This window comes from Schistocerca cancellata, chromosome 1, assembly GCF_023864275.1.
Source record: "Schistocerca cancellata isolate TAMUIC-IGC-003103 chromosome 1, iqSchCanc2.1, whole genome shotgun sequence".
NCBI lineage: Eukaryota > Metazoa > Arthropoda > Insecta > Orthoptera > Acrididae > Schistocerca > Schistocerca cancellata.
In genome coordinates this window covers 794026138-794043421 of record NC_064626.1, presented here as the reverse complement: position 1 = coordinate 794043421, position 17284 = coordinate 794026138, and the positions used below count along the sequence as shown (strand labels likewise).

The 17284-nt window shown below is 39.0% G+C and overlaps 1 protein-coding gene across 3 annotated transcripts in view; it reads left to right on the top strand.

Annotated features, from left to right (window-relative positions):
- Nucleotides 1–17284, top strand: part of LOC126187769 (centromere protein I-like) — a 351829-nt gene that overhangs the window by 299936 nt on the left and 34609 nt on the right. For all 3 annotated transcript variants that reach the window (XM_049929046.1, XM_049929037.1, XM_049929054.1), the window contains exon 13: nt 10625–10804. In XM_049929046.1, coding sequence (XP_049785003.1) covers nt 10625–10804 — 180 coding nt within the window. The remainder of the gene's footprint in view (nt 1–10624; nt 10805–17284) is intronic.

Sequence of the window (17284 nt, the reverse complement as noted above, 5' to 3'; positions counted from 1 at the left end):
TAATATCTTTATAGAAAAGTCCAATGAACAAAATTATATTACAAAACCAATAGTCAATGGCCTCTCAGATCATGACATGCAGTTCCTTCTGTTAAATGTTAATACCGAACAGGATATAAAATCTGTTAAATCTGAGAGGTAATCAGTAAGACAAAAATTGATTATTTTAGGACACTCCTCAGAGACGTTCACTGGACTGATGTTTCCAGTGCTCATGGCATGTATGAAAAATATAACATTTTTGCTAATAAAGTGCTTACCTTATTTGAACACTGCTTTCCCCCAAAACTTACCAAGGTTAGAGCAAAGTCTACAAAGAAGCCATGGATTACTCGAGGAATAGGGGTATCTTGTAAAACAAAAAGAAAACTGTATCTGTCAATCCGAAACATTTTCAATGTTGATGCTATAGCACATTATAGGAAATACTGCAAAATATTAAAGACTGTAATATGGATGTCAAAGCAAATATATTACAAGGAAAAGATAGTCATATCAGATAACAAAATAAAGACAATATTGGATATAGTGAAGGAGGAGACCGGTAGAACCAGACATGAAGAGGAACAAATAGCATTAAGAGTAAATGATACGTTGGTGACAGATGTGTATAGTGTTGCAGAACTTTTTAACAAACATTTTATAACTGTTACTGACAAGATGGGGTTGTCAGGTTCTGTAGATGCTGCTATGGAATACCTTAGACCAGACATATCAAGTAACTTCCATAATATGAGTTTGACCCTCACTACCCCAACAGAAATAATGTCCATCATAAAATCTTTAAAATCAAAAAATCTAGTGGGTATGATGAAATATCAACAAAGTTAATTAAAGAATGTGATTCTGAGCTAAGTAACATATTAAGCTATCTGTGTAACCAGTCGTTTATTAGGGGAATATTTTCTGAATGGCTGAAATATGCTGAAGTTAAGCCACTGTTTAAGAAGGGAGATAAAGAAATAGCATCAAATTTCCGTCCAATTTCACTGTTGCCAGCATTCTCAAAAATTTTCGAAAAAGTAATGTACAGTCGTCTTTATAACCATCTTATCTCAAATAACATACTGTCAAAGTCACAGTTTGGATTTCTAAAAGGTTCTGATATTGAGAAGGCTATCTACACTTACAGTGAAAATGTGCTTAATTCATTAGACAAAAAATTGCAGGCAACTGGTATATTTTGTGATCTGTCAAAGGCATTTGACTGTGTTAATCACAATATCCTTTTAAGTAAACTAGAATATTATAGTGTAACAGGAAATGCTGCAAAATGGTTCAAATCTTATATCTCTGGCAGGAAACAAAGGGTGTTATTAGGAAAGAGACATGTATCAAGCTATCAGGCATCATCCAACTGGGAACTAATTACATGTGGGGTCCCACAAGGTTCCATTTTGGGGCCCTTACTTTTTCTTGTGTATATCAATGACCTTTCATCAGTAACATTACCAGATGCCAAGTTTGTTTTGTTTGCCGATGATACAAACATTGCAATAAATAGCAAATCAAATGTAGTCTTAGAAAGATCAGCCAATAAAATATTTGTGGACATTAATCACTGGTTCCTAGCCAATTCTTTGTCACTAAACTTTGAAAAAACACACTACATGCAGTTCAGAACTTGTAAGGTGTGTCCCAAGAATATATGTCTAACATACGATGACAAGAAGATAGAAGAAGTGGACAGTGTTAAATTCTTGGGATTACAGCTTGATAATAAATTCAACTGGGAGGAGCACACCAAAGAACTGCTGAAGCGTCTTAACAAATCTCTGTTTGCAATGCGAATTTTGTCAGACATAGGGGATATAAAAATGAAAAAGCTGGCATACTATGCTTACTTTCATTCCATAATGTCATATGGGATTATTTTTTGGGGTAATTCATCAAGCCAAGTTAAAGTTTTCCGGGCACAAAAACGTGCAGTGAGAGTTATATGTGGTGTGAACTCAAGAACATCCTGCAGAAGCCTGTTTAGGGAACTAGGGATACTAACTACTGCTTCCCAATATATTTATTCCTTAATGAAATTTGTCATTAAAAATATATCACTTTTTCAAACCAACAGCTCAATTCATGGAATCAATACTAGAAATAAGAATAATCTTCACAAGGATTTAAAGTGACTTAGTCTTGTACAAAAAGGTGTGCATTATTCAGGAACACACATTTTCAATAACTTGCCAGCAGCCATAAAAAGCTTAACAACCAACGAAATTCAGTTTAAGAGAAGCCTAAAGGATTTATTGGTGGCCAACTCCTTCTACTCCATTGATGAATTTCTTAGTAAAACCAACTGATTTGTATATAAGTACAACATAACTTCTGCACAATTTCAGTGCAGTAATGTGTTCATTGAAAATGTGTGTGTGTGTGCGTGTGTGTGTGTGTGTGTGTGTGTGTGTGTGTGTGTGTGTGTGTGTTAGTATAATCTAACTTCTGCACCATTTCAGTGCAGTAATGTGTTCATTGTAAATAAGTATTACAGTAGTTGTATTACCTTATAAATAAATAAAAAACTTTATTATTTTAAATTCAGTGCATTAGTATTTGTAAAATGACTCTTAGTGTTCATTAAAAAATGACGATCATTCCACTTGGGACCTGTGGAATGGTACATTAGCTTATTTGTTTTAGTTGTAAATATTTGTCATGTATTGTTGTTTTTCTGATATGTTCCACATCCTGGAGGATCTCCTCACTACGGATCAATTGGAATGAAAGTAAATCTAATCTAATCTAATCTAATCTAGCACTGTCACCATTGTTGTGACAACCATAACTACGTGGCTCAGCCAATGTCCTAGGTGGTGTAGTATTAATAGATGTACTGTTGGATGTGTCAAGAAGGGTGAGATTGTCTGCAGCTTCATCACCACCTTCTTCCTCAGAAAATTCTTCATTATCAGGAAGCGAAAAGTAATACTCAAGAAGTTCTTTATCTTTCAGACATGACATGTGATTCATATTTCATGCAGTCAAAAACTAAAAACTATTTACCAAATCACTTAAGTACATTTTACGCTGAAATTCCACATAATATTTACTAATAAATGATAAGAAACACAATAAATATGGTTATTATGCTTACCTTGCTTATTTACAAAAGAAAAGTTGAAAAATATGCAAAAACTTTAACACAAGTGATCAAACAAGTGCACTGCATTGAACAACTTCCAGCAGAATGCAGCTACTTGGCGGGAAGAAGTCTGTAATGCTTTAAAGTAGTAGCGAAGGCTTCCAGTAGATGGCAGCACACTACAGATGTTCGGTTTCTGTTGTCCCCCTGGCCGTGCAGCACGAAAAAGTGAATTGGGGTACACTTGTCCCATGGGTCATGAAAAGGATATTTATAGTTTCTTTTCTTCTTATGTCATTGTACCCATGCCAATATCTGTTTATTGTGCCAAAATCTCTGTTGTCATTTTCTGTTCCAATTATTCTCATGGTATCCCCTAAAATGAAAATTATTATTATTGCAATTGTGTTCCCTTGAATGAAAATTGTTAGCATTGTAATTGCAATGTCCTTTAGGATGAAATTATTATGGTCTCCAACTTGGGGCGAAACCAAGTTGGAAACATATCCAGATGATTTTCGGTTGGGTATCCACCCACCCTTCATTACACACGTTGGACGTCATAGGCTGGGAAGACTGGTAAAACAAGGCAGGTCGTAAACTGTGGCAGAACTAACATCAGACTTCAATGCCGGACAGAGTACAAGTGTGTCTGAACACACAGTTCACTGAACACATTTAAAAATGGGCATCTGCAGCTGATGACCCATGCATGTGCCAATGTTAATACCATGACATCAACAACTGTGACTAAAATGGGCATGTGACCATCATCACTGAACACTGGACATTGGTGCAGTGGCAGAGCATTGCATGGTCTGTTACATTCTTCATCATGCTGATGGAAGGGTGCAAATCCATCATCTTCCAGGGGAACAGCTCCATACACCTGTACTGTGAGCCAGAGACAAGCTTGTGATGGCTCCATTATGCCCTTGGGGCTGGGGTTGGTGGGGGGGGGGGGGGGGGGGAGCATTCACGTGGGCATCCAGGCATCGAGTAGAGCTCATGCAAGGCACAATGGTACCCAAAGAGTATTGTACATTGGTTGCAAAACTTTACACTCCTTTGTGACAATTATGTTTCCCAAAGGCATTGACATTTTTCAACAAGATAATCCGCCATCACAACACAAGGAGTGTGATGGAGTGGTGTGAGGAACATAGTGGCAAGTTACTCGATTGAATACATCTTGGATGTGACAGCCCATAATGTCAGAGCTCGTCGTCCCCCTCCCCGTAATTTATGGGAATTAGAAGACTTGTGTGTGCTGATGTGGTGCCAGCTCCCTGCAGGAACCTACCAAGGCCTCATTGCTTCCATACCACAACACATTGCTGCTGTTACCAATGCCAAAGGTGGCCATACAGTACCGACTATTAGGTGGGTGGTCATAATGTTCTTGCTGATCAGTGTATGTAACCAAATGAGCTCTGTTGGTCAGCTCAAGTACAACAGGCTGCCTGCTCATTGTTTGACACAGCTGTTTGTTTCATTAATCACAATATTACACACACAATGTGTGTAGATGTATCCTGACTATTCCTTCTCACAGATTGTTCTTTTCTCCCTGAGGAAGACTGCAACCAACATCACTAATCTACTCCGAGGAAGTTGCACTACCTGTTGGAAACCTTCTTTCTTCTGTGGATCTGTATAAAGTAAATTCCTTGCTCATATCATCACAAGAAAATTCCGGATTTTCACGATACCTATTACCTGTGGGACTAGAAAGTTGTTGGAAGAAGGGGAGAAATGGATTGTGTTGTGAAGCTGATTAAAGTCAACCATATAGTAGTCTTTACTGGACTACAGTAAGGACGAGGAGCACAGTAAATTTATAGTTTCTGAGACTGTCGAACCATTGGAAAAAAAGTATACTAGAATAAATTTTGTTGGTGAACTTAACACCTTCTCCCCACCCAATACATGCACTTTTTCAGTTTTCAGTCAATGTAATGTGAAAGTATCTGATATTCCAAACATATAGCATTCATAAAAGCAAAATTCTGTTCATCTCATAAGTTATATAATAATAGAAAAAGTCTATGTTTTTCCAGGCTAATTTCATCGTACCTTGTTCTGCTCTTGACTTGTTGGAATTTCACAGTTGTATCATTTCATTTTGCTCTTTCTCCTCTTTTGCCTATGAAGAAACGTCTGGTTATAGAAGGCATATTTTGCTTCATATTTCACTTATGCCTTTGTTTGTGTCTGTGTCTTCATTTGTATTGGGGATCCAAGTTTGTTTATCTTCATTTAATTACACAAAACGTATGCATCAACACATAATATTTTTTTTTTAAATCCTCACATTTTCCATAGTTCCTTTCTTTCTTTCCTCTTTATATATATATATACACACACACTCCTGGAAATTGAAATAAGAACACCGTGAATTCATTGTTCCAGGAAGGGGAAACTTTATTGACACATTCCTGGGGTCAGATACATCACATGATCACATTGACAGAACCACAGGCACATAGACACAGGCAACAGAGCATGCACAATGTCGGCACTAGTACAGTGTATATCCACCTTTCGCAGCAATGCAGGCTGCTATTCTCCCATGGAGACGATCGTAGAGATGCTGGATGTAGTCCTGTGGAACGGCTTACCATGCCATTTCCACCTGGCGCCTCAGCTGGACCATCGTTCGTGCTGGACGTGCAGACCGCGTGAGACGACGCTTCATCCAGTCCCAAACATGCTCAATGGGGGACATATCCGGAGATCTTGCTGGCCAGGGTAGTTGACTTACACCTTCTAGAGCACGTTGGGTGGCACGGGATACATGCGGACGTGCATTGTCCTGTTGGAACAGCAAGTTCCCTTGCCGGTCTAGGAATGGTAGAACGATGGGTTCGATGACGGTTTGGATGTACCGTGCACTATTCAGTGTCCCCTCGACGATCACCAGTGGTGTACGGCCAGTGTAGGAGATCGCTCCCCACACCATGATGCCGGGTGTTGGCCCTGTGTGCCTCGGTCGTATGCAGTCCTGATTGTGGCGCTCACCTGCACGGCGCCAAACACGCATACGACCATCATTGGCACCAAGGCAGAAGCGACTCTCGTCGCTGAAGACGACACGTCTCCATTCGTCCCTCCATTCACGCCTGTCGCGACACCACTGGAGGCGGGCTGCACGATGTTGGGGCGTGAGCAGAAGACGGCCTAACGGTGTGCGGGACCATAGCCCAGCTTCATGGAGACGGTTGCGAATGGTCCTCGCCGATACCCCAGGAGCAACAGTGTCCCTAATTTGCTGGGAAGTGGCGGTGCGGTCCCCTACGGCACTGCGTAGGATCCTACGGTCTTGGCGTGCATCCGTGCGTCGCTGCGGTCCGGTCCCAGGTCGCCGGGCACGTGCACCTTCCGCCGACCACTGGCGACAACATCGATGTACTGTGGAGACCTCACGCCCCACGTGTTGAGCAATTCGGCGGTACGTCCAACCGGCCTCCCGCATGCCCACTATACGCCCTCGCTCGAAGTCCGTCAACTGCACATACGGTTCACGTCCACGCTGTCGCGGCATGCTACCAGTGTTAAAGACTGCGATGGAGCTCCGTATGCCACGGCAAACTGGCTGACACTGACGGCGGCGGTGCACAAATGCTGCGCAGCTAGCGCCATTCGACGGCCAACACCGCGGTTCCTGGTGTGTCTGCTGTGCCGTGCGTGTGATCATTGCTTGTACAGCCCTCTCGCAGTGTCCGGAGCAAGTATGGTGGGTCTGACACACCGGTGTCAATGTGTTCTTTTTTCCATTTCCAGGAGTATATATATATATATATATATATAGGGAAAACCAGAAATATCTTTCTCAATACTCTTTTTGATAACAGGAAATCATTACTGTGAGATGGAGGTTAAAAGCAGATCTACACCCTCTGCAGTCCAGTAGAGCATCTAACATCTTCAATTGTGAACAGAACAGTACACCTTGTGTAAAATGTTCAATCTGTCAACATACCACAAAGTGTTATTTCAAACTGAGACAGTGGGCATATTATCATATAACACCAAGAAAGCTTTTCAGGATGGGAAGTTCATCATCAAACTGGCTTACATAACAGCAATGTCATGTAAACATACAACTGCTATTGTGGGACACAAATTAATGAATATCTGTCGTGTGGTGATTGCCTGAGGTAGGCAACATGTGTTGTGAGTGCTACCTACAAACTGTGGCTTGTAGGTACACTGAGGAGAACCCATCAAGAGTGTATGATGTCTTTTTGGTGGAAACTGGGACGGTTGTGTTGGCCCAGACAGTACATCACCATCTCCACACAATCAACTGGCATGACACCTTTCTGTTACAGACAACAGTGCAAACTCCAATGCACCGTGGACTGCAAAGAAAGCAAGCAAGGGATTCCTGGATCAGTAATGATTACAAAATTTCTCTGATACCTTTTGTGATTGTCATGTGAGAGTGTGAGGGGATCAGCAACAGGGTAATCTGAAGGTTGTGCAGTATCGGGGCAGAACCCTCCAACCTATTTTCCAACCCTACATTTATCATCATAATGATGAATTTATCTTTCAAGGCAATAATGTGTGAACACACCACGCCCTTGTAGCAAAATGTTCCTCCAGAAGGCAACCACCAACTGAATAGAATGACTGAACAACATTTGCACTGATTTGAACCTGATTAAGCACAGCTTGCGGTGCATCATCGCAGGTGCTCACCGGACATGTTGAATGACCTCAGAAGGATCACCATCAGGGCCTGGGACAAGCTTGAGCAACAGTGCTGCAACCATCTTGTGCACAGCATGCCGAGGAGGATCTAAGCATGTTAAAATGTGCAGAGTGGAGCTTCATGGTATTGAATGTTATGTAGTAAAAGATTTTGATTTCACTGATGTGCTCTTTCAGACTACCCTTACTTTGGCTGTTGTTTTGTATTAATTTTATAGTATAAATTTTTTCCAATAAGGCTTAATCTTTACTTTCCCATTCCCCATGAATATAAGATCACACCTATGGGTATGGTTGGTGCAAAAATTTCTTTGGAGCAATTTAGCTTCTGAAGCTCACCATTTAATGTTAGGCTGAGCTTACTTTGTGTGCAGATATCACTTGTGCCGTACCATTTCATTAAATGGTTCTCAGGAAGTACGACTGCTGTCAAGTCTCCATAAGAATTCAAAAATAACTCATTTGACCAATACGGTTTATTAGAGATGATTTGTATTGAAAGACAGTAATATGTCACTTTAATATGCTTTGAAATTACTCTTTCGGAATTTAGACAGTAAACATCTCCATAATACAAAACACCTCTTGTGCAATCTGTCACCGGTGTTAGATCGGCGTATCAGTGACACTGGTGCACTTATTACCGTATTTACTCGAATCTAAGCCGCAATTTTTTCCGGTTTTCGTAATAAAAAAAAAAAAACCGTCTGCGGCTTAGAATCGAGTGCAAAGCAAGCGGGAGTTATGAAAAATGTTGGTACGTGCCGCCACAACTAACTTCTGCCGTTGAATATATGTAGCGCTACGCAGACATGCTTTGTAAGCACCAAGATAAATACTGGCGCCAAAACCTCTGCGTCAGTAAGTAAATTTAAAAAAAAGTGGAAGACGAGCTTTTTTTCTCCGCCGCGAGTTTCGACCACTGCATTTTCATACGTTATCCAACGAAGTAAATACAAATTCCGTATTGTTCATCTTCGAATGTAGCACAATTTCAGTGTACTACGAAAATATGACTGGCAAGACTGTTTGGGATGTTTGTCAATATGGTCAACTCTACGTTCTGAATTTTTTCCTAACTGTGAGAAGAGATGGTTGCTAATAGGAACCTGATGAAATTTGAATCACATACAGTATTCTCTTCACCATAAGAATAATACGAATATAAACATTTTGCCATGTATTCTTTCATGTTTGCTGCTATCTCATTTAAATCCTGTCTGCCTAATAAACTACGAAACTAGAGTGAGACAACAGCAACCGCGGAAGAATATACGTATCGTGTCAGGTTTATATTCGTATTATTCTTATGCCTAATAGTGATACAGTCAGAAATGAAGCATGGCAAGTGACTAGATTTTTAAATCTAAGATGACTCTAATTTCTGTGCAGAATTTGATGTAATAAAGAAGCAGCCGCAAAGATTTTCAAACGATGAAAAATTTTCGCCTAACTCTCGTTCAGAACATGTTCTATCATACGCAGTCTATTATTTGATTCTTGTTGATCATTATCAAAGAAAGCAGCAGTGTAAGTAACAACAAATAGCAGTCTCTTGCCGTTGTTTCGCTAATGAGACGATTCCTCTCGTCGTCGTTGTTGTTGTTGTTGTTGTTGTTTTTTTTTTTTTTTTTTTTTTTTTTTTTTTTTTTTTTTTTTTTTTTTTTTTTTAATTGTACGCGGCGGTAGCGCGCACAAACGCAAGCCATGCCGCGAGCCGCGACAGGCCGTAAACACGCACTATCAGAAAGCGACAAACAATGCATGACACAGTGCAGTAATGCATTTTCAGCTTAAGAGTGACGCAAACACTTATAACAAAGAAAACGGCATTTATCAGATCAAAGCAAAATAAGCAATCGATTCAAACCAGGCGAAGCACGTGAAAAAGGAAGGGTAACCGTATAAATACGGACGGAGCGCCTGACGCATAGCAATGGCTACGTGGTAAAGCTTAACTGCTAAGCTTACGACTCGAACCAAACTACTGTAGCTGTATCGTCATTCATTCGACCTAAATTGTGTCTCATATTACAATGGACCAACTTTGTTTCGATTTGGAGGTGCGGCCTAAAACTTTTCTCTCCCCTTGAATTTAGAGTCTCAAATTTCAGGTGCCGCGTAGATTCGGGAAATTTTTTTTTTCCTTTGTTTCAAGTCTCATTTTTCAGGTGCGGCTTGGATTCGAGTGCGGCTTAGATTCGAGTAAATACGGCAAATGAACTGATAGCCAAAGGTGCTGCTCTTGTTGTCACCTCATCGGTGATGAGCGATACTCAAGAACTTCTTAAATAATAGTTGTATGCATTATCATGTTCTTCGTGAATTAATTTCCTTAGATTCTTCCAATGAATGTCAATTTGCCATCAGCATAAGGAGATTGATTATGGTTACCCAGGTGAATTTTTCAATTGTTGTACCAGTGTTTGGGATTGTAGTGTGTGTGTGTGTGTGTGTGTGTGTGTGTGTGTGTGTGTGTGAGAGAGAGAGAGAGAGAGAGAGAGAGAGAGAGCTAGCTTTCATATTCTTCTATATTTTCAGTTCCCTAATAAGTGTTGGGAAATTGTGGGGAATGTGATTTTGGTGTACTATGCTTACTGTTTACAAAAGAGATTTTTTTTTGGGGGGGGGGGGGGAGCATTGTTACTGTAATTATCATAATTTCTAAGGATGTTACATTAAAACTGAATAATGTTGTCCAGGGGAATGCTGTAAGATTTTAGAAATTTTTCCAATTTGAATTGTTATGATTTTATTCCTTAACTCTCCAATCTTTGTAGACTGGGCATTTCCTGATTCTGTCTTATTTGTATATTGTTGCAGATGCTTGCTCGGCACTACAGAGACCATTGTGACTTGTTTTTACATGTAATTCCTGAATGGAATCCTAAAAGAACTTACATGTGCATTCTGAAGTTTGCGTCGTACATGTTTGGCCAAGGGTTTTCTCAAGGAGAGTCCACAGCGATTTTACTGCCAGAAGTCCTCATGTTCTATGAGAAGGTAATTGCATCATAATAAGTATTGATTATGCATTGCTTTTTGAAAAGTGCAATGGTCAAGTAGTATGTGACACACTTTTGAAAGTTATTTCCCAGATGAGTAGGAAAAATGAAAAACTTTGCTTTAATGCCAAGTTATTTAAGAAATAATGAGAAGTATGTTGAAAAATGCTGCCTTTGACTAAATCAGTAGTTTGAGGCAGCATATATGTATTTCTAGCCTTGCAAAACAGTGAAAAACCGTTTTTGTGAAATTTAATGTAGTTGTGTTAGGTGTTAAGTGATCTCAGTGTAATGTATTAGGTTGCTGCATAAGTTCGTAGTGTTCCTGTTTTGCATGTTGGTATTCCAGCTGCTATGGGTTTATGTATCTATTATCATTTTTTATTTGTAGGTCACTGATGTTATCTAAGTTTACATTTTGACATCTGGAGATAGTGAGTGGAGCAGTGGATGCTAGGAAATGGAATATTGGAACATTTCAGACACATTCTTCTGTTTGAGTTCAGTAGAGGGATGACAGCAGAGATGCCAATCTGAAACATTTGTGCTGTCTTTGGGGATAACACCGTTGTATAAAGCATGGGAAGAAAATGGTTTTCTCGTTTTAGGGAGGATCATTTTGACATTAGTGACTCTCCACGTTCAGGGAGACCTTAGGGGTTTGATCAAGATCATTTAAATGCATTAATCCACAATGATCCTTGTTAGTGTGTTCGAGAACTGGCAGTGACGAACTGTGATCATTCCACCATTGTGCAACATTTGCAGGCAATGGAGACAGTTCAGTCGCGTGGCTACTGCATGTCTTAAGCCAAAATCAGCAACAGGCCACACATGCATCTCTGCTTGTTCATCATCAGTGGGCTCACGAACAACACCAACCTTTCCTATCCTGTATAATCGCTGGTGATGAGAATTGATGTCTTTATGCTAACATAAGGAAAAGAAAGGAATAGTTGAGTGCAAGTAAAGTAACAACTCCCCGTACAAAGCCCCTTATGCGTCCACAAAAGATAATGTTACGCATCTGGTGGAATACTGACTGTGTGGTATACTCCAAATTTCTTTCCTGAGGTGTAAACATTGCAACTGACATTTATTGCAACAATTAAGATATCTTGCAGATGCAGTCCAAGTACAACAACCAGGAAGACTGCGCGCAAATAGTGCTACTCCAGAATAATGCCTGCCTATATTCTGCTAGACTGACAGAAACCGTATTCGCAGTTCGTAGTGTTCCTGTTTTGCATGTTGGTATTCCAGTTGCTATGGGTTTATGTATCTATTATCATATCTATTATCATTTTTTATTTGTTGGTCACTGATGTTATCTAAGTTTACATTTTGTCATCTGGAGATAGTGAGTGGAGCAGAATTTGAAACACGAACAGCTGCTAGCATGAGTTTCCTAGAAGTAGACACCTTAGGGGTTGCGAAGCAAATCAGATCGCTTAATACGGGCAAGTCTTCAGGTCCAGATTGTATACCAACTAAGTTCCTTTCAGATTACGCTGATACAATAGCTCCCTACTTAGAAATCATATACAACCGCTCGCTCACCGATAGATCTGTACCTACAGATTGGAAAATTGCGCAGGTCGCACCAGTGTTTAAGAAGGGTAGTAGGAGTAATCCATCGAACTACAGACTTATATCATTGACGTCAGTTTGCAGTAGGGTTTTGGAGCATATACTGTATTCAAACATTATGAATCACCTCGAAGAAAACGATCTATTGATACGTAATCAGCATGGTTTCAGAAAACATCGTTCTTGTGCTCTTTATTCGTACGAAGTAATGGCCGCTATCAACAGGGGATCTCAAGTTAATTCCGTATTTCTAGATTTCCAGAAAGCTTTTGACATCATTCCTCACAAGCGACTTCTAATCAAGCTGCGGGCCTATGGGGTATCGTCTCAGTTGTGCGACTGGATTCGTGATTTCCTGTCAGAAAGGTCGCAGTTCATAGTAATAGAGATGATGCTGTAATTTACCATCTTGTAAGGTCATCCAAAGACCAGTATCAGTTGCAAAGTGATTTAGAAAAGATTGCTGTATGGTGTGGCAGGTGGCAGTTGACACTAAATAACGAAAAGTGTGAGGTAATCCACATGAGTTCCAAAAGAAATCTGTTGGAATTCGATTACTCGATAAATAGTACAATTCAACTAAGTACCTGGGTGTTAAAATTACGAACAACTTCAGTTAGAAAGACCACATAGATAATATTGTGGGGAAGGCGAGCCAAAGGTTGCATTTCATTGGCATGACACTTAGAAGATGCAACAAGTCCACTAAAGAGACAGCTTACACTACACTCGTTCGTCCTCTGTTAGAATATTGCTGCGCGGTGTGAGATCCTTACCAGGTGGGATTGACGGAGGACATCTAATCGGTGCAAAAAAGGGCAGCTCGTTTTGTATTATCACGTAATAGGGGAGAGAGTGTGGCAGATATGATACACGAGTTGGGATGGAAGTCATTAAAGCAAAGCCGTATTTCGTCGCGGCGAGATCTATTTACAAAATTTCAGTCACCAACTTTCTCTTTCAAATGCAAAAATATTTTGTTGAGCCCAACCTACATAGGTAGGAATGATCATCAAAATAAAATAAGAGAAATCAGAGCTCGAACAGAAAGGTTTAGGTGTTCGTTTTTCCCACACGCTGTTCGGGAGTGGAATGGTAGAGAGATAGTATGATTGTGGTTTGATGAACCCTCTGCCAAGCACTTAAATGTGAATTGTGGAGTAATCATGTAGATGTAGATGTACACGAGTTGGGTCAGGTAGTCCTTCCACACTCACCTTATTCACCTGATCTTGCACCCTCAGATATTCACCTTTTCTGCTCTCTATCAAACAACCTTCAAGGGACATCCTTTCCAGGCAAAAATTTACTCCAAACATGGCTCGATGAGTTCTTCGCCTCAAAACCACATGATTTTCACAGTCACAAAATGGAAAAGGTACACCAGAATTGCCTAAGTATTGTAAATAGTAGAAGAGAATACATTATTGATGACTGAATTCTGTCTTGTGTGTATTAAAGTTATGGAAAAACCGTATGAATTTATACACCAACTTGCTATAAAACATTGCAATTTGTCTAAATAGGTGCAATTATTACAAGGTGATCAGTTTCAACGTCTATATTTGATAATCTGCATGTATACTGAAAATCAGACAAAGCCAATGAGTTACATCACGAGTATAAACAACATAGTGAACAATACTTACTGCAACAGCTTACAGTTATCTGATCATCACGTGCCATACCAAAGATTGCACAACTTTTCATGCATTAATATAGGAACCATGCCTTGGTACCATGACGGTGCACAGGTTTGAGCAGCTTATAATTCTCAATGTCAAATACATATACAGATTCCAAAAGAGAGAACAAGAAAGTAATTAATTAGATCAGAAGGAGAGCTATCACAAAGTGGAAGCAGTCATGGAGTAAAACCAATATTTAATATGACAATGCACTTACACACCTCTGATGGCACAAATGAAGCACATTTAAACAAGGACAGTGCCATAAATCATGCAGCAGTCAGTAATACATGACAGTAACCAAGGAGTACTCAGAAGAAAACTCATAGAATTTTATCTGTTTAAAGTGATTGTAAACCCAGAAAGATTTCGAAAATTGTATCGTCCTAAGGCTGTGTAAGTCTACCTTTTGAGACCAACAATTAAGTTGCTCGCCATAGGATCTAGGAAATATTTGGAGGAAACTATATAGGTGCCATTTTAATGTCAGGAATTTAATTGGTGTTAAAATACTAAATTGTTTTTATTCTTCCTCATGCTAAAAACATTATTCTCAAAAGCCCCTTTCTGTGATTTTTAACTTACTCTGTAGTCTTTCATAGTAACCTCTAGTAATTTACTGCCTGTGTAACTTGGGGTTTCTCTACTGATTCACGTAATTTGTGAATATTGCATCCGTCCAACACTTAGGCAATTTAAAAAAAAAAAAAAGAACAGCATCATTTTTATTACATTGTGTTAAGATACGGACCCATAGTTAATACCCACCCACCCCTTCCCCTGTCTCTGGGCAATCTGAGAAAAACCCTCAATGCATTCAAAGCTGTAATGAACAAAATGCTGAACTTTACATTGAAAAAAGTATACTGTTTGTAATTAAGTAACTATTATCATATTCATAATGTACGAATTACTAAAAAATCTCTAATTTCTGTTGCTAATTATTTGGGAAAAACCAAAAAAACATTTCCCATTAAAAATAAAAATTGTCACTGAAATGTTTAATGTAAATGTTAAAATTAGTTAAAACTTAAAGCTGTAAAATCTACAGCAAAATTATAAAATTAAAGATGAAATCATGTATTGGAGAACATTGTGATGAGAAACTTTAATTACATCAAGTGATTTAGTATTTTAATAGGAATTCAGGAAACACATGTGGCTAAATATTTCAAATTTATCTTTGTTATTAGCTTTGAGCATATAATAAATACAAACTTGAAATATGCCCTTGACTAACTGCACTTCACAGCTATATTTTTATTTGACCTAGTCTGTTAAATAACCTTTCTGCAGTTCATGTTATTGGTTGAGTTGTTATATAATACAGCGGTATCCTGTTAATATAGGGAGAAAAATTTTATTCCCCAAAGCTTCGCAAACTCAAATGGGAATCCCTGGAGGGAAACACATTTTCTTTTGAGTAACAATGTGAGAAAATTTAGAGAACTGTCATTTGAAGCTGACTGCAAAACTGATTAACTTCTTCATGGTCAGGCTTCAGAGTCATGTAGAATTTTTTAAAGGAAATCATATTCACTGTCGACTGTAGAAATTATTTATTTCACTATTGAATTTTGGCCTTTAGGCCATTTTCAAGTGTTACTGCAATTTTTTTCTGTTTTTGACACTGCCCTCTATATATGTCAGATGATTTTAAAGTCTGACTTGTGCTAAAGCAAAATGTTTTGCAGCATCACTTGAAAATAGCCCAGAGGCCGAAATTGCTATAGTGAAATAAATAATCTGTGCAGTCAACAGCAAATATAGTGTCACTGTAAAAGGTGACCGCAGACCAATTCTGCTGCCACTAATGTATATTTAGCATAAGGACCACAAAGGTAAAATAAGAGAAATTAATGCTCATATAGATAGTCATTTTTCGCTCACTCTGTTTGCAAGTGGAACAGGAAAGGAGATGACTATTAGCATGGACATTGTGGTGGCTTGCAGGGTATGTATGTAGATGTATAAAGTAGACTATTTAACTTTTTAGTCACAACTGTTATTTCTCCATAATGCATACCAGCTGTGGCTTCAATGTTTTAAGTGTGGTAGTACAGCCCAGACAGTGGCAGAGCACTTCCGTGTCACGAACTTCACCAGTCAGTCTTTCACATTCCATCTGCACATTGAAGCTGCAGAGAGGAAGAGTTGCAGTTTTATCAAACAGTACAGAGGTATTCACCTATCCATTAGCAACGTAGAAATTGAAATCAGCTCTTTCAATGGTTCACAGTGCTGCATCTGGGGCACATAAGATTTGTTACAGCTTGCTGTTGCATCTCAGCCAGCGGTCTGCTTTCAACAGAGATGTGTAAAGAAACAATCTTAATACATTTCCCAAAACCTTGAATTGTTAGGTGGATGATTTTACTGTGAAACAGAGTGATTATTGTATCTGTATTTTATCTAGTGATTTTATATTTACATTAAACTATAGAGTAATTTTATCTTAAATTTCTTCTTAGCTTTTCCTTATTTTACTATCAGTTTTATTTAGTGCTTATTAACTTACATTTTAACAAGCAGTTAAACACGTGTAATGCAAAGATATTTAATAATAGATATTAATCTGGTTTGGTGATCAACCAGTCATGTTTGCTTGTTATAATTGTGACCCTCATAGTAGCATATGGGCGTTAATTTGAGAAGACTTGTTCGTTCATCCCTCCCAAATGCACAAAAATTTTATTATTTTCTGTTTTTGTACTATCATAATTTTATAACAGATGTGTAGAGAGAGTTTTGGTGTAAATGGGGTTACGGAGTTTGGGTCTCCCACAGGTCTGGTCTTCCAGAGGTGGTCTTCCTTACTCTCCCATATGTTGATATAGCCACATGTTATCTAAAAAGCTGCTATTATACTCATGGGATATCACAGTAAAATTGCTTCTGAAAAATTACTTTGTTTCACTAAAAATGCAATAGAGGGCATCCACCCTAAGTATACCCAAATATGTGGCCACCATCTGGTGTTTTGAGCTTGTCTTTCTGGTCAGTGAAACAAGTTGTAAGCTCAGCTTTTGTCAGATTCTTCTGGTATTGCTCATCTCGGATTAATATTAAGCAATGTGAGCTTGCTGTCACAGCTGTTGGCAACTTGAGTGTCAAGTACTGGCAATAAATACTATTGCTACACTTATGTGGCTAGTAAATGCTATTGATTTAGTGCACTGCATTGATGAGGTGTTTCATCC